The sequence below is a fragment of the Nomascus leucogenys genome, chromosome 7b (genome assembly GCF_006542625.1).
Source record: "Nomascus leucogenys isolate Asia chromosome 7b, Asia_NLE_v1, whole genome shotgun sequence".
NCBI lineage: Eukaryota > Metazoa > Chordata > Mammalia > Primates > Hylobatidae > Nomascus > Nomascus leucogenys.
Window position 1 is genome coordinate 76,505,317 of NC_044387.1, and position 19,344 is coordinate 76,524,660.

The following is a 19,344-nucleotide window of genomic DNA, read 5'->3' on the forward strand; positions in this document are numbered from 1 at the left end:
CAATGTTACATGAGTGTTCTTACCAGAGAATCATTGACATTGGCTTAGTCTGTACGTAATAGTCCTACCAATGTACTCCTCTAGCCGGAATCCCTATCATCTTGAGCCACTGCCTCCCCACTTTTAAATACACCTTTTTTTTTTTTGAGACAGAGTCTCGCTCTGTTGCCCAGGCTGGAAGGCAGGGGTGCGATCTCGGCTCACTGCAACCTCCGCCTCCCAGGTTCAAACAATTCTCCTGCCTCAGCCTCCTGAGTAGCTGAGATTGCAGGCACCCACCACCACCCCCAGCTAATTTTTTGTATTTTTAGTAGAGATGGAGTTTCACCATTTTGGTAAGGCTGGTCTCGATCTCCTGACCTCAGGTGATCCACCCGCCTCGGCCTCCCAAAGTGCTGGGATTACAGGCGTGAGCCACCGCACCTGGCCTAAATACACTTTTAAAAGCAGTTTTAGGTTTACACGCGCACACACACACACACACACACAAAACTGAGTGAAAAATACAGAGCTTTCATATACCCCCTTAATCCACCACCCCCAGTTTCCCCTATTGTTAACATCTTGTATGATTGTGGAACTTTTGTTGCAATAGATGAGTCAATATTGATGCCTTATTACTAACTGAAGTCCATAGTTTATGTTACGATTCACGCTTTGTGTTGTACGTTCTATGGATTTTGACAAATGCATAATGACATGTATCTAACATTACAGTATCATACAGACTAGTTTCACTGCCCTAAAAATCCCGTGTGCTTCATCTATTCATTTTTCCCTCCTTCCTTCAAGCTCCTGTCAATCACTGATATTTCAAAATTCTTTATGGTTTCCATAGCTTTGTCTTCTCTGGCATGCTATATCGGTGGAATCCTACAGAATGTAGCCTTTTCAGATTTGTATCTTTCACTTAGCAATATGCCTTTAATGTTCTTTCATGTCTTTTCATGGCTAGATAGCTCATTTATTTTTATGTTGCTGCCCTATTATTGCAATCAAGATCTTATCAAATCCTTCCTGACTGAGGATATGTGCTCTTTCCCAGGATGTTTGGGAAGGGGATGCTCCATTAGTGTAGAAACATCTATTGTCCCTTTTATCTCTACATTATCTTTTCAGGCAGCTTCCAGTAATGCCAGGTCCCCTGGGTCCTTTATGAATATTCCGTGGGTGAATCACCGTGATAAATGGATATACAGAAGTATGAATATGATCAACATAACTTGAGGAAAACAAAAACCCAAATTATGATTCCAACCTCCTCTTCTTTAGGCAGGTCATCAAGGGATACTGATTGATACACTTTCTTCAAATAACTCAAACAGAGTTGTTGGATTAACTTCAGAGTTTGCCTTCAGTTCACTTCTCCACTTTCGGGGAAAAGCAAATCCAGGGGTTGTCTCAGCATGGATCCTGACCCATACCCCACCTTGAGAGAATTAGGAGTCTTCGTTGTCTTGCTCTGAGGCTCTCTCTCAGGAAAAGAATAGTAGCATCCTTTCCCATTTGTCATTGACGTGCTCTCTTCCCATCTCTCACAGTTTCTCCCTTTCCACTTTCACCTGTCTCATCTCAGACTTGTCCTTTTCAGGTGAGATTTTTCTCGTTCAGTCATTCTACCATCTACAGGCAAGTAGCAGAAACAGCCTTCCTTGAACATCCCCTTTTGTCCATTTTCAAGAAGGAGTACTGTTGGAAAGGTAAAGATTATAGGACTATTCCTACCAGAGGCACTGGGCCAGCATTTCCATCCAGTCTTCCGTTGGCTACATGATGTGGAGTCCTCACTCGATCTATCTGTTCCCTTAGTAATATTTATACTTTCTGAAGAATCGGCATAATGTTTGCATGGTGATTCTACCCAGGATGCAGGGCACACAAGTGCAATCCCAATTCTGGTACAACTCGATGAAGTAAAATAAGAAAAATGTTTTTGAGGTGAGAAAGTCAGAGTATCCTTGGACCTTCATCCTCATCCCCATATCCCAGAAACCGTTTCAAAGGTGTCCCTGCTCCACTATCCCTCATATTCAGATAAGATATTTACCCAGGAGTCAGCTCAGCCCTTCATGCCTCTAGCACATCCTTCCCATATTTTAGTAAAGGTGTTTGGATTCCAGTTTGAGGGTGTTAGGTGATATAATAAGATACAATGTTAAGCTTCTTACCTCATGTAGGTACATACTAATAGCAGTGGCATGTCACCTTGTAAATAAAATGTAGTTGGTGGGAACCAAAGTGATCAACAATCTGTTTTTCCAAACCTTTAAGGAGGCTTAAATTTAATAATCTCCATTCTCAGCTAGTTAGCTCTTCCATTTACATGGTAAGGATAAGTAGAGGAATTGCAATAAAGTCAGAAGTTGCATGCCACATCTGTGGGAGAATTTCTATTCCTTACCAGTGGCTCTGGTAAGGAATAGAACCCCATTTTATCTCTTTCAAACAAAATACAGTTGCCCCTTGAACAACATGGGTTTGAACTGCACTGGTCCACTTATACATGGATTTTCTTCCACCTCTGCCACCCGAGATAGCAAGACCAACCCTTGCCCTGTCTCCTCCTCCTCAGCCTACTCAACATGAAGAAGACAGAATGGAGAGCTTCATAATGATCCACTTCCACTTAATGAATAGTAAATGTGTTTTCTCTTCTTCATGATTTTCTTAATAACATTTTCTTTTCTCTAGCTCACTTTAAGAATACAGTTTATAGGCCGGGCATGGTGGCTCACGCCTGTAATCCCAGCACTTTGGGAGGCCGAGGTGGGAGGATCACGAGGTCAGGAGATCAAGACCATCCTGGTTAACACAATGAAACCTCATCTCTACTAAATTAGCCAGACGTGGTGGCGGGCGCCTGTAATCCCAGCTACTCAGGAGGCTGAGGCAGGAGAATGGCGCGAACTTAGGAGGCAGAGCTTGCAGTGAGCCAAGATCCCGCCACTGCACTCCAGCCTGGGCAACAGAGAGAGACTCTGTCTCAAAAAAAAAAAAAAAAAAAAAAAAGAATACAGTGTATAATACATATAACATACGAAATGTGTTAATTGACTGTTGGTGTTAGGTAAGGCTTCCAGTCAACAGTAGGCTAATAGTTGTTAACTTTTGGATGAGTCCGTAATGATATGTGGACTTTGCACTGCACAGGGGCTTGGTGCTCCCAACCCTTGTATTATTCAAGGGTCAACTGCATATGTATTTGTCGTTTTCTTATCCCAGGAATATTGGAAGATAAATTAGTGAGCCATATGTGATACTTAATATTTTTTAAAATATAGACTTCCTCAAGTTCAAAAAATAGGAGCATTTTCTCAATTATATTCTGCTACATGACCCATTTTATGTTAGACACAACAAAATTTGTGGAGTCCTTCTATAAATCACTCAAAATACAAATTGTGTCAAGATTTTTCAATATATTTTAAAAAGGGGGAAAGAATAGTATCTTCTGGCTTAGTTTATTAAGGGGTGTCCAACCTTTTGGCTTCCCTGGGCATCACTGCAAGAATTTTCATGGGCCACACATAAAATACACTAACACTAATGATAGCTAATGAGCTGGAAAAAAAAAAGATCCATGCATAATTGTCATAATCTCCACCACTACAGATAAGCAAAAATGTTATTGCATTCAAAGGGTTGCACATGGTTATAATTTAGAAGCAATATTTGGATAAGTAGGCCGGGCCTGGAGGCTCACGTCTATAATCCCAGCATTTTGGGAGGCTGAGATGGGTGAATCACTTGAGGTCAGGAGTTCGAGACCAGCCTAGCCAACATGGTGAAACCCCCATCTCTACTACAAATACAAAAATTAGCCAGGTGTGGTGGCAGTTACCTGTAATCCCAGCTACTTAGGAGGCTGAGGTAGGAGAATTGCTTGAACCGTGGAGGCAGAGGTTGCAGCGTAGGTTGCAGTGGCTGAGATCAGACCACTACACTCTATCCTGGGTGAAAGAGCAAGACTCCATCTCAAAAAAAAAAAGGATAAATAGAGGAATTGCAATAAAGTCAGAAGTTGCATGCCACATCTGTGGGAGAATTTCTCCAGAGTATTTACCCAAGATTGGGATTTCTGAGTCATGAGATATTCGTATTCCTAATGGTAGTATCATCAAATTGCACTGGCCTCATTCCCACGGAACTAGCACTTGCTTATCATTAAGCTGGAAAACAATATCAAGACTTTTAGGAGTTATTCTCTTACATCTGGAAGAAATTGCAATACCACCAAGAAAAAATTAGGGGATAGATTCTTTGACGTGATTATTATTTCTTAAATATGTTTAAGAAATCTTCTAAAAGTCACCTTTAATTGAAGATTCTGAGACACCGAAAGTATATCTATTACCCGAGGGAGAGAGAGAACACTGAAACTCCTGAATTTCCTCTCTGGACTAAATATGTAAATAGAAGTACTTGGGAAAAAAATGAGAAAATGCCACATACTTTCAAGATAGTACAGATTTAACTTTATTTTCAATTAGATTGATGTTAAGTACCACCTGTATGGGAAACAGATTTCTGTCCCTCCAAAAGTCATTTACAATAGAACACTCCAGATAAAAGGGAAAAAAAAGTATGTTGAATCTTAATGAAAATAAAAATGCTTTAAAACTTTATAAAGCATAAATTATACATACTATTTCTTGAATAAAGAAATATTTTGTTTCCTCATGTATGGTTTATTTATTGGGTCTAGTTTACATATTTAGTCATAAAAAATGTCTTTTTTTTCACTACACCAATATTGATTCATTGAAAAACATTTATGAGATGTCTAGTACATAATCTTGACTGTTCTAGGTGCAGGGAACACAAAGGTGAAAAAGATAATTCCTATTTCTTTATTTCATATATATATATATATACATACACATATATATATATATACACATATATATACACGGACAAAGACAAATAGAAAGATAGAAATATTTATGAAGAGATGAAGAGATACATATCTTTAATGGTTTTTACTGAACTCTCAAAACTATAGCAAAGTGACATAACAATAAATTAGTCATGATAAATCTGAAGGTATCGTGAAAAGAAATTATTTTATTCTAATTGACCATTAACACTCCTCTATCCTATTTTTATTTCCCAGATGGTTCTGAGGTGGAGGAGTCCACTGGGTCATTTCAGATATCTTCAGCAAAAAGAAAATGCATATCCAGTAGAAATTGGTGAATAGATATTCAATAATTTCTATGATCGTGATCAGACTGGCCCCACAAAATAGACCCAGCTGACCACCAAGATCTGCTGTAATAAAACCAATAAAGATTGAATGTCATTATTTTTCATAAAAAAACGAATATTATTAGAAGTTAAATTAGTTGAAGCAAAATACAGTCATAACTGAGATGAAGATTGGTTAATTTTATTATTTTAACATTTGATATCAATAAGGTAATAGCAATTGGTAATATCAAAGTAATATTCATACAAATCATCATAAAAAGCAGAGAAGAAAAGCAAACATAAAATCTGATTCCAAACATATAACTCTAAGACTTTGGAGGATATAAAATCTCGGTAAATTCATTAGAGATTCTAGATGATTACAAACTCATTTCTAGGTGTTAAATGAAGAGCAGAAAAGTGCCATCCAGATAGCACTACTGGATGATGATGTTTTCCAGAAAATTAATTTCCAAGCAAGTTGTGTCATCAAGTGTCAAAACTGTATTTCTTTTTATGAACTCATAATACTTCCTTTAACCAAAATATATTAACACAACATTGCCTTTTTGATATTTTTAAATTTGTGCTTATATTTACTGTTTGTGCTTTTTTATTGTGGTAAAATATATATAACATAAAATTTACCATGTTAACCATTTTTAAGTATACAGTACTGTGGCATTAAGTACGTTCACACTGTTTTGCAGCCATTCCATTATCTTTATCTATTTCCAGGATGTTTTCATCTTCTCTAACTGGAACTCTGTATGCATTAAACTCTAACTCCTCATCCTTCCTCTCCTCAGCCCATGACAACCACTCTTTTACTTTCTCTGAATCTACTACAGCGGTGCTTTCATAAATAGATTACATTATTAATCATTATCTCATTGCCCTAGGCCATTCTTAGGACCATTCTGTTCTTGTAAAGTGTGATAATGAAGTATAGGCTTCTCCAAGAGCTTTGGCGAATTTACATCTTTCCTCCATATTCAGGGTCTCAGCTGTAATGTCTGACTGCTATCACTTTTGCCTGAGTCTAAGGCCTTCTTCTGTCTCCGACACAGCTTCCTCTAAGATGCGGTGAAATCTAGGAAATTAGCCATTATGTTTATTAGGGACCATGTGGATAAGGCAAGTGAGCAGGCAGCGGTTGTAAACGAAATGCCTAATTTTGCTTCCTCAGGTTCTTCTTTTTAAGCCACTCTAGGGTAGAGCCCTGTGTGGAGGTATGAGGTGGCTGACATTTACCCAGGTGTAGGATTGCTGAAACATTCTACAAAGTCACTTGATGAGGGATCTAATGGTAAAGTTTGATGTGAGTGTGAGTAGGAGATGAAACACCACCAGCCTTTTCTTTATAAAAGTCCATGTGAGGTTGTACAGTGTTTTCTGGGGAGTGGAAATACGTCAGATTTAAATAGCAGCTGAATGACAAGTTCAATTGATTCTTGTCCTCCATTGATAAGCTAAACCTTAAATATCAAAGAAAAAAAACTGAAAAAATTTTTAAAAATAAGGAGCAATTAGGCCGGGCGCGGTGGCTCATGCCTGTAATCCCAACATTTTGGGAGGCCGAGGTGGGCGGATCACGAGGTCAGAAGATCGAGACCATCCTGACTAACATGGTGAAACCCCATCTCTACTAAAAATACAAAAAATTAGCCGGGCGTGGTGGCAGGCGCCTGTAGTCCCAGCTACTCGGGAGGCTGAGGCAGGAGAATGATGTGAACCCCCGGGAAGCGGAGCTTACAGTGAGCCGAGATGGCACCACTGCACTCCAGCCTGGGCTACAGAGCAAGATTCTGTCTCAAAATAAATAAATAAATAAATAAAAATAAGGAGCAATTAAATAACACTTACCAAGTAACTCAGACACACTCACTGCCTTTTGCTGCTGGGTTATCTTATAGTTTAGGTCACTATAGTTAATTTCAATTTTTACAAGATTCTCCCTAGGGATAAAAAATAGAGTTAATATAGCTTAAGATTGTCAGCATTACTTTTAATTCCCATCGAATAAAGGTAATATTCATTTTTGTTTTATATGCTATTTAATGTTAAACTGGAGACAGAATTTTTTTAATATTAATCACAATTAGCAGGATGTAGAAGGCATTTTGTCATGTTGGTTTTTAAGAAAAAATAATTTTCCCCAATAATTTTTCTGCACCTCATTCCTGAGAAACTAGAAAAAGACATTAAATGTAAATATCTACTGAATAAAATATTTACAAACATTTAAATGTGTGTTTGATTTTCATTCAAATCTTGATTCTGTCTTTTGTTACCTACATGACCTTCAAGAAATCACATTGGTTTTTTTGTCATGGTTTCCTCATGAGTAGTCAGGATTTTAGAGTTGAGCTCACAGAGTTTTAGTGAGGTGAAATTAAATTATGTATATGCAAAATTGACACAGAGTCTGACGTATATTGGGTGTCCGATGAATACTAATTATTAACTATACGTCATTAATATACTTAGGCAAAGACTGTTTTCTTAATATCTGTTTGAAATCTTTATATGTGACCAGAGTGGCTAAGCATCTTTTAAAATGATATTAATAGCTCGTTACACGGTCTTGGAAGCCCTCACTTTCTCTATCTCCAGCCTAGACCCCTACCTTGAACTTCAATAATATATTCAGTTCATTCTTATATTTCTACTTGGATGTCTAATAGATGTTCCAACTTGAATACGTTCCAAGTAAAATCCTTCACATTTCCCTTATTTATAGTGTAAATTTTCATACTCCATAGCCAGTCCATCAGGAAAGCCCATTTTTTGTGTTACCTTCAAAATATATCTGTACTCCTATGACCTTTCACCCCATTCAAAGCTACCACCTTTGCCCAAGACTTCATGACCTCTCACCTGGATTTTTGCAATAGCTTGCTAACTGGTCTTTCTGTTTCCAACTTTAATGCACCCCACTTCAACAAATATTGTCAGAAAGGACTTTCCTTCCTGACACAGCACTTAACGCCATCTGACATGACTGTATACAGTGGTCACCAATTTCCATCCCAGTGGACAGAAGTGCCACAAGGCAGGATTTTTGTCTTTTGTACACTGAGGTATCCCTAATGCCTAGACTACTCCTGAATCCTAACAAACAATAGGTTGTTCCTTAGATATATGTAAAATGGACAAATAAGGGAGCAAATTAAAGATGAAACCAATAAATGAATGGATCAATATTACCCTGTCAGTGTTATAAGCTGAATCTGCAACCAAGCACCTCATGATTTTAAAATGGCAATAATAATAATAGTATCCATTAAGAGTGGATACTATTAGCCGAGTTTCCTAGAATTATGTGGTGATCTTTAATACACCTAAAGAACATGGCTATAAATCACTCTCCTTAATGTTTACAATTTTTGAAATCAATAATTCCAAATATACTTAATTCAAAATATATCATTAATATGTTTACTTAATTTCCATTGGTTTAACCCTGAGTAACAGGAGAATGTACCATGTTTAAGTAGATAATCAGGGACTACAGTGATATTTACTAATGATAAAACAGTTCCCAAAGTAATGGAAATAATAAAGTTGTCTTGGAAGTCCAGAAATTTTAGTAATATTCCAATCTCTTTGGCCCCCATTGTGCTCCTAATTTGCATGTGCACTGATAATATTGTTTAATTTCCCAAGCACAACATTCATAATCACTTCCAAGCATTATCAACCTGTGATTTTGAGGGAAGATAAATTCGTCCCCTGCAAAAATATTGTGATATTTGCTCAACTTCGCTCAGGTAGTTGTTTTGTCCAATCATTTGGGTCTCACTGAATCTGTGCCTCATGGCAATAGTGAAATTGTTCAGGATTTAACAGAATTTAAGTCCAAAAATATTTGTTTGTGTCAGGAGAGGCACAATTATAAAATAAAAACTGAATTTTTTTATTGTATTACAAAATAGTTTTTAAAAAGCTTCCAGATGCTTGAACAGGAGTGCTGCATTAGGGGAATGAATTAATTTGGCATAAAGAAAACAATTTTATCCAATTTTTATTTCAAAATTTGTTAAGTTAAAACAGAACAATTTTTAAAATTCACTTGTTTTACTAATGAAGTTGTCCTAACTTCAGACACAATTTGCCCTTATCTTCAAGGGTAAACTCCACACTGCCTGCTGCAGTCAAGATAAGCCTCTCAACATTTTGAGGTCCAGCAGCAGCCTCATGAGGCCCTGGATTGACCATGAAGTAGCATTTATTTCTCTCCCAGGTAAGACACACATACAGCTTCATGATTAAGTTAGGAGCTGCTTCTTTTAAAATGATTGCTGCTAACATTTCACATTTGCCGTCCTGACAAAGTGCATTTCTGTTTTCTGATTTACCACTTTCTGATTTCCATTACCTTTGCACAAACGAGTTACTTAATTATATGTGTGACTTCTAACTGTCTCTATGTAGGAGTTGAACAACCCCTGAGTCCAGCCACCTTTGTTCAGCTGCTCACCTTAGTCTTCCTGGTAATGGCCTCCACTATTTAAAACCATGTAAGGTCCCTACATGTACATTATGTGATAGGATTAATTGGAGAACTATTCATAATTATATGGACAGGAAACAGAAAAATACTGGGTAGAAGAGGGCGGTTCCCTGGCAAAGGCCCACCCTCAGGCCTGGATACCCCTGGCCCTAAATGAGAACAGGCATTTCTGGTTTTGCACCCAAAAAGTTGCATTTTGGCCCACTACATCCCCTATCCTGCCTCCATATGAAACCCAAACCCCAAGCTCTAGAAGAGGCCAGCAGACCAGCAGATCAACAAACCAGTGATGGCAAAATGATGCGGCAGAGTAAGAGAGAAGAGGAGGCACATCTGAACACCAAGGGGAGTTCGGCCAGGGATGTTCAGAGAAGAATCTAGCCATAGGCTGCCTGACTCCATGCGAAGATTGCAATCCCACTCCATACCCGCTTCTGCCTCCTGATCCATCTCACTGAGAGCCACCTTCACCACTCAATAAAACCTTGCACTCATCCTTCCAGCCCGTGTGTAATCCGATTCTTCTGGGACACTGGGCAAGAGCTTGGGACACAGAAGGCTGTCACACTGGCCCTCTGCCTTTGCGATAAGGCAGAGGGTCCATTGAGCTGATTAACCCTCCAGCCATCTGTAGACAGCAAAGCTGAAAGAGCTTTGTAATCCTAGGGTTGCAGGCACCCACTCCTAGTCACTACCATGGGGCAGGAGCCCAAAGCACTCCCCCTGGCCTCTGCACCTGCCTGTCTGCATGCTCTCCATAGGAGTTTGAGCTGCAGGGATACCGAACAGGCAAGCAACACCCTGTTGCACATTCTGCAAGGGGAATCAGGGAATTCTCCTGTTTCAAGAATAATCTGAGTTTTGGGAAAAAAAAGAAAAAAACAGCATTCCCCAAGATCCTCTTGTTTCATACATGGCTTTCTTTTCTGATTCACCAGTATGTCTCCAAAATCATGCCTACTTTCTCTGTATATTAAATAACTATGAAACTCAGGAGATTTCTATCAACCAAAAGACACAGGAAGTGCTCTTCAAAGTCATATTTAAATACATCAGGGACAATATTAAAAGCAAATCAGTTTCCCACATTAAAACAAAATATATAAATAGATGTCTGTGCTGGAGTCAGAAGTGTAAACAAACATAATTGTAAATTTTACAGCTGTTTATCATTTTATCTGCTGTTTAAAATCACTCCATTAGCCCTGTTTTGGTGAAAATGCTTTTTCTTTCTGTAAAGACCACTTTATTACCTCAGCATTTACATGGGAATATCTTTTTGTATTTTATTAGAGTAAGCACAAGGCTAACATTGGAATCAAAGCATGATTTCCAAATTATGTACACATCTGTGAAAATGTACATCAACCTTAACTTAGTTAACATATTTTTATTTTAAAAGATATAACTACAAATACCAATATACTGTATATATTGCTGCTTCATGTCGTAGTCCTAAAAATACAAAGAAGAAACAAAGAGAAATGCTAAAGTTGCTTCCCTGTTAAAAAACAAAGAGTTATTTATGAAGCTTGATTTGTAATTTTTAAGAGGCAGTATGGTGTAGCAGAAAGAGGTCTCATTTAATTTTCAGTTAATCAGGGGAAGGGGAATTATGTATCTGAGTTGCAAAGACATGGGGACCAGCGTCAGAGTTCTTGGGCATAACTTCTTTCTGGGGCCCTGACTACCTTCACAGAACCATTTCTTAAAATACAATGTCCTTCAGTTTCCTCTTCTGTAAAATTAGAATATTAATTTCTGTTTCATCTACCTTGTACAGTTATTAGAAGACTCAAAGTGTATAATGTACAGGTAGGAAATTTTCATATTTTAAGGCATCCATTATTATCAGTCAACATTATTATTTTCCCCAGTTTGGGCAATAAAGTTTTGATCATGAGCAAATTACCCAAGCAAGCATCATTTTCCTTTTCACACAATTAAAGTAAGGAGTTGAAAGATATGATCTTATCTACTTTTAAAATTCTATGGTTTCATTGTTAGTTCAGTGAAAAAAGCCATTGCCTCCCTCGATTGATCAGAATTTCATTTCCTGAGTCTCTGGGGGTTTTCAATAAAGAAAAAAATCTATGTTAATTATCAATAATTTAAAAGGCTAGTAAGATTACCTGATGTATTTCCGGCTTTGATTCAGCTTATTGGAAAGATATTTCAAAGCTTTTTGACTTGGAAAAGAGGAATAAGAAATAGTGGCCGGGTATTCTGTTTCTTCACAAGAAACGGGGCAGCTAGAGTTATGTGTTCCCACTGTACATAAATCCTTAAGTTCAATGTGGTCTGAAATGAAAATCAGGACAAGGAATTCAGAGAAGAGAAATATTTCATCATGGGTAGGATAGTTTTATAAAGTTTATCATTTCACTTTCAATGTTAAAAAAAGTGGTTACTAACAACAAATGGTGTTTATATGTTACTCTGAATATAGCAGAGGAGATACAATATAAGGCCTGGAAGTTCTTATCTTTGAATTCATTGAGTCACTGGATTGGGATCTTTATTGGATTTAAGAAATTCTTTTCAGGAAGCATCTGGGTCTATTTCTGTAAAATATCAGATATTTGGACAGAAGAAAGATGGAAAGTGTGTGACCCCATGTCACTTTGAGAGGGACAGTCAAACAATCCTGCAAGCCAATGCCTCAGGTTTACACTAAATATCTTCAGATTTGTCTCAACATACAATGGTATGAAATGTGCTCCTGAGTATTTGCAGTCCCTTACTTCTGTTGGCCCAGTCACTTCCAAATCAACCACTGAGGTTCTCTGTTCTGTGATCTCTCTTGGCTCCTTCAGAGCAACCAGGCTATCCATGCAAAAGCATGCTGGCAAAAAGTCCCTGCAGCAGGTAGTGTTTGTCTCCAGCTTCCCTTTGGACCACATCTCAGTGCCCATTCTCACTGCTCCTCATTCATGGTAGATACTGAGGTTCTTGTTTTTCCTTTGGTTTTGATACTGAAACCCTTTATTCTCATGAACCAGTTGTTTACCAAGACCTCCTGGTTACTGACCAACTTTGGGTTTGTTTTTCAGACTCTAACTTTGACTTCTCTGGGAGAAGTCAAAGCATGTATCTGCTAGTTCTTTAGCATTGCCGGTAAAGACCACCACTCTTTCCCTACACTCACATGCACTCATACACTCCCATACGCACATAGGCTCACATACACATACTCTCACACACACACACTTACACACATATACTCTCATGTACATAATACTCTCTCACACACACACACACACTCTTCTGACCCCTTTATCCCACAACAGTCCCTGCTGAACTGCATGAATGGTTTTTTTCCCCAAGCTGTCCCTCCAGCCTCCAACAGGGATAAGAAATCCGAAGAAATCTGGCAACATCATTTCAAGTCTATCGGTTAGTAATATGGCTTCTGCATATTCAGCCTGTGATCTATATAAAAAGAGATTCCTTCTACCTATAGCCATCCCTTGAAATATTTTACAACCATTGAAAAGAACCTTTTAAATCTATTCCTGCTACCCTGGAGATATTTCCACAATGGGTTAGAAAAGCAAGTTGCATAGAAGGGTATATACTGGGATTCCATTTTAATAAAACAACCAATGACTTCAAGTGATAAATATGGAGATGTGTATGTGGAGAAAGTTACAGTAGGATATACTAAAGTGTTGGCAATTGTAGGTTAAGGTAAGAGGTGTGAAAGCAGAAGCCAAAAAAAAAAGGGGGGAGCTCTTTAATAGAACTTGTCCCCAATAAATATGGCATGTACAGTTATAATTCTATTTATGAAAAAATTTTATATGCCATGTACATGCAATGAAGTGAATGAATGAAGGATTATTCCCAAAGAGTGAGAGGAGTTCTCAGTAATAAAACTTCTACATATTTTTACATGATTTCCTTTCTATTCTGTAGTATTTTAACTATTCACAATAAACATGTTTTATTTGTGGAACAATAAAAAACAACTAGGATATTTTGATTATAAAAAAGAACAAAATTTAAAAATTTAGCTGTGGCTTAATATCAGAGGGTTTTTGTTTGGTATGTATGTACTGCCTGTGTTTGTTAGCTACTATTTAAGAACACTTACAAAAAGATCTTCTCTTATATACTATATTCTGTTTAATTTCTGGGCTATCCATAGTTTGACTTAATGTCTTATATTACTTTGAGCAACTTTAATATAAATTCTGAAAATAAAAGTAAATTAAGCACTTACCAAGTACAGGAGAAACACAGCTGAAGTACTTTTGTAGGTCACATTCTATCCCATTTCCTTAAAAATAATAAGTGTAACATATAGAGACTTTACATTTTGTAAAATAAGTGATCTAATGACAAAAATAGCTTTCTTATCTATCTATCCATCCATTCATCCACTCACCCATTCATCTATATGAACATCTATTCTTTCATAAGCGAAACTATGGAATCAAGTTAGTATTCAGTGAAAATATGTGCTGGGAGGAAGAATAATGCTTTTGTTTCTTTCCATACCTCTTTCCATCTGTCTATATCACTCTAAAATCTTTAAGTGAGAATAATAATTTTAAAATGTGAGTAGTTTTCAAATTTAAAATTACTTTCACAGTTATCATCTCATTTGATGCGGTTCACAATCCTGTGATATGAGAATTTTCATTTTACAGATAAAGAAACTAAGCCTCAGAAAGTGGCTTGCTCAAGACCACACAGTTAGGGGAACCTTGGCACATTCTGTATATCATCCATCCTGCTCCCTCTATCCATTTACACACACACACACACACACACACACAAGTTTCTGACAGACTGCCATTCCAGAGGTAGGATGGGGAGGGGGCAGGTAAGTACCAATCGTTGTTAAGTACCCACTATGGATTGTGAGATAAGTAGTAAAATCACTATGTATCAGAGCTGGGTTTACTCCTCAGGCTCATTCTAAAGCCTTAGTCTTTTAGCCTTAATACAATATTTGTCTATTGCTATAGTCCATGTGACTCAGCAGTTAGCCACAATGTTTAGTCAGTAATGTTGCAAATAACCAAAGGAGATTGTCCACTTACAATGTGTGGACAATTTGTGGAATGTTTGGCTAACTATAAGGAAGTGCTCTTTATGAATAAAATAAAATAAGTAAAAAAAAAAAATCTACCTCCAACACTGAGTTAGGAAAAAGTCTCATTTTTCTGAATTATTTCTTGCTCTAGCAATAATATTTCTTCCATTATAAAGAACAATTCAGAAAAAAAAGATGGTAGATGGAACACAGAAAAGAAAACAAAAAGAAAAACAAACAAAAGAACAATGAAATTTTGGAAATAACCAATATCTGAAAAGCTGTTTTGGAGATTGCTTCCTCAAATTGTTAGTGGAATTACCTCAGCGAATTTGTTTAACGTTTAGAATCTTCCATTTATTCATATATCAGTACACTTAAAGGGATGTGTGAGAATGTAACCCAATAAGATCATATTCCTGAATGCATTTGATATATATCCTAAAGTTCATGCAAATATCATTCTTTGTGTTTTATATAGCAGCTTGCCTAGTTTCTGGTCCACATTAGCCAGTAGGTTTTTGTTTAATTATAATAACTTGTAAAATTGTAAACATTATTCAGCATGAAACAATTCAGATTTCTTTCAGTAACTTTGCCAATAAATTAGGAATGAGAAATCAGAGTCAGAGCCAGCAGTTTTATATAGAACAGCAGTTTTTGGAGGGGCCAGAGATCAATAATCTGGATACTAAAAAGAAGGATGTGATGATTCTGGAAACCTCTGAAAAATCATGAAACCACTTTTGCAAAATTTATATCTTTTTTACTTTTATTATTTTTATGTATATTTATATATAAATATATAATATATTAAATATATATTTAATATATAAATATATAATATATTAAATATATATTTAATATAAATATATAATATATTAAATATATATTTAATATATAAATATATAATAAATACGTATTTTATATATTAATATATAATATATTAATATATATTTAATATATTAATATACAATATATTAAATATATATTAATATATAATATTAATCTTATATATTAAACATATAATATATTTAATATATTAATAATATAATGATATTAATATATATTAAATATATATTTAATATATATTTAATATATAATGTATTTAATATATAATATATTAAAATATAAAATATTTTATATTTATATTTTATATATTTTTTACTTTTATTATTACAGAGAAAGAGATTTGACCTAACTGACTCCATCTTGTTTCCAGTCTCCAGGTTGTCCTTGTTCATTCTTGGGCGTTAGCTGAACTAACTTTGGGAGGAACTTAGTTTATGGCTTAGCTCTGAAACAAAGACAATAAAGCCCTTTCCCAAGACAAACCCCCATCCTGCCTGGGTACTAGATTGCCTTTGTAGGGCTAACAAATTAGCCACAAGATTAGAAATTATGTTTAGGGTCATGCAGCTGGAGGGTGCAAGATTCTAAACCTCCCCAAATTGCTTACAGTGATAACATTACTATTGCAAAAGCTAAGATCAGTGCTTGAGATATGTTGCAGACCCTGCCTCCAATGATCAGCTGGCACCACCCAGATCAAAAATCTGGCCCATCTGGTTTTGTGACCCCTACCCAGGAATTGACTCAGTGCAAAAAGACAGCTGCAACTCCATATAATTTCATCTCTGATCTGACCAATCAGAACCCCTGATTCACTGGTTCACTGATCCCCTACCCACCAAATTATCCTTAAAAACTCTTATCTCCGGATACTCAGGGAGACTGATTTGAGTTCTAATAAAACTCCAGTCTCCCGCACAGCCAGCTCTGCATGAATTAGTTTTTCTATAATGCAGTTCCTTTGTCTTGATAAATCAGCTCTGTCTAGGCAGCAGGCAAGGTGAGCCCGTTGGGCAATTACAATATTTTGGCAGGTAGATTGTGTTAGAATATATCTTTCTAGATAGGCTGTGGGAGGGGCATGTAAGAGACCTGAATAAAAATATCTGACATTTACATAGACCATATTCTGTGCCAGGCACTATTTGAACCACTTACATACCCCTTTCATTCTTACAACAACCCTATAAGATGGGATTATTGGCCGGGCGCGGTGGCTCACGCCTGTAATCCCAGCACTTTGGGAGGCTGAGGTGGGCGGATCACAAGGTCAGGAGATCGAGACCATCCTGGCTAACAGGGTGAAACCCCGTCTCTACTAAAAATACAAAAAATTAGCCAGGCGAGGTGGCAGGCGCCTGTAGTCCCAGCTACGCGGGAGGCTGAGGCAGGAGAATGGCGTGAACCCCAGGGGGCGGAGGATGCAGTGAGCCGAGATCGCGCCACTGCACTCCAGCCTGGGTGAAAGAGCGAGACTCCATCTCAAAAAAAAAAAAAAAAAAAAAAAAGATGGGATTATTATCCTCTCCTCCATTTGACAGCAGAGGAGAGAGGTTAGGTCACTTGTTCAAGATCACCTAGGGGAGAAATTGTGGAGCCGACATGAGCAGCCTGGTTGAGATCCAGCTCTTATTCACCCTGCTCCATTGCTTCCTTGAATGCATGCCTCTCACCCATGGTTCTGGAAAAGTTGCAAATTGTATGAAAAGGAGGCCTGAAGTTAACTTTACAGTCCCAAAGAAAACAACTTTTCAACAGTGAAATCTTCAGGCTTGGTAAGACATATCCATGATCTAATTTTTCTTTCAAAATTAAGAAAACCTTGGTGTGCTGTTTTAGATATTTGAGACCATCAAATTTTAGCCTTTGGGAATAAGTATTGGGGCCCCATCCTGATAACGCAATTTTCTTTTCCAGAAATCTCTGCTATGATTTTAGAATGTAAAATTTGTCAGTCGAAGTTGTACTTGGCAAATGGATAATTTTCCAGCGTAGAATTTCATAAGAATGGAAAACAATTTAGTGATATGTTGATTTGCTCTGTTTCAAATTAAGTAAATATAAACATAAAATTCAAAGAAATTTAGGACTAAACTTCTGGTGACTTTGTCATTAGTTGTCATTTTAGTCTGCAAAGAGAAGGAACAGTCTTAAGAATATAATAATTTTTCTGTGAATGAGTCAGCAACATCTGTAATTACACTTAATAATACTTAATATTCCATTTGTATTTCAATACTCTATTTCTCCCAGACTTTTGTAACCATCTAAGAAACACTTAACTGTCTAGTTAAGTAAGGGGGCAGTTAGTCTTTATTTACCAGGAAGAAGAAAAGGCACACATCCACATTGCTTTTTTATGTGCTGGGCTTTGCACTCCTTCAAGCAACCGGAAGTACTGTAGCTGCTAAAATTCTGCAGCTTGATGTTAGGATTGCATTCTCCCCAAGGGTATTCTTGATGAACTGTCTTAAGATAAGACAAATACTGGGTTCAGGAGATTTGTTTACATCAATTCACTCATTTTCCATCAAGAAGCTGGTACACATTTTTATTTTGCTCTCAGAGCTCTTCAATTTTCAAAACCAAAATTGGTTACATTTGTCTATTTTGCCTACTCTATTGACCTGAAATTCCTTGAAGCTAAGTATAATAGTGATCCTTAAATATATATCCCAAATGTGAATTAATAAAGTCAGACACACTGAGTATTCTAAAAATCAACTCATATAAGGAAAAAATATCATTTATGTAAATGTTATATTAGTGTAGTAATCAGCTTACCTACAAAACAGCAACCAAAATCACATTTTAAAAAGGTCCTTTAATAAGCAACTATTATGTGCCAGGCAACATGGTGTTGCAGAACTTTCTCCTTAGTTCAGCTAAAACTGGGCTCTTGTCACAAGACCAGGAAAAATGAGGCTCACAGACACATAGAAGGGTGAGGAAAATGGAATTTATTGGGTGAAAAGGAAAAAATAAAAATGACTCTCAGCTAAGTGAGAGAGTCCTGCTGGTAGGGTTCCCACGTCACAGACTGAATCTCAGGCCACCACACAGAACAGGAGAGGCCAGGCTCCTCCCCACTGCAAACAGTGCAAACTTCCCAAGGCTCCACCCCTTCCTCCCAATGTGCAGGTGGGCGTTTTTCAGAAAGAATCAGGGTGGAAAGGGCGGCCTTCATCTAGGACAAGCAGTCCAGTTTTTCAGCCTTCAGGCTGTTTTAGGCTTGAAGGAGGGGTTTCACCAGGGGCCCTTGGCTGTCTCCTGTGTCTATCAATGGTAAGTGCTTTCTTTATGGTACTTCACTTAAACTTCCTTACTATGAAAGGAAAATATTACCCCTTCCCTATCTGTGCAGAGAGGAGATGCAAGTTCAGGAAGCTAATTAAAGAAGTTACTGAGCAAGTAAGTGGCTGGCAAACAGAAACCTACCAGACCAGCCTGACTCCAAGATTCCTGCTTTTCCCACTAATTTTTTCCTTCCCAGATAGTTTCACTGAAGAATCATAGCTCAGCAACTTAGGTACCTCTTTATACTTAATGACTCTTTCCGTTTCTAATGAAATGTAAAGTTTGGATTTGATAGGCTTACCAGCTTTCACTTATATAATTTCTGTTTCCACTAATCATGTACCTTCAGATAAAGGAAAAGAATCTGAAATGAAATTTTGGAATTTCTAATGGTGTTTTACAGACATGGGAGAAAGGAATTTCTAGTGAAAAGCATTACTTATGT

At 37.1% G+C, this 19,344-nt stretch overlaps 1 protein-coding gene across 1 annotated transcript in view; it reads right to left on the reverse strand.

The window, feature by feature from the left end:
• Positions 1 to 4,954: 4,954 nt before the first annotated feature.
• The window catches only part of ASIC5 (acid sensing ion channel subunit family member 5), a 37,201-nt gene continuing 22,811 nt past the window's right edge, over positions 4,955 to 19,344 (reverse strand). The window contains exons 6-10 of the mRNA XM_003257883.2: positions 17,924 to 18,071; positions 13,932 to 13,988; positions 11,839 to 12,007; positions 7,057 to 7,148; positions 4,955 to 5,271 (exon numbers count right to left, since the gene is read on the reverse strand). Of these exons, the coding sequence (XP_003257931.2) occupies positions 5,081 to 5,271; positions 7,057 to 7,148; positions 11,839 to 12,007; positions 13,932 to 13,988; positions 17,924 to 18,071 (657 nt within the window). The 3' untranslated portion in view covers positions 4,955 to 5,080. The remainder of the gene's footprint in view (positions 5,272 to 7,056; positions 7,149 to 11,838; positions 12,008 to 13,931; positions 13,989 to 17,923; positions 18,072 to 19,344) is intronic.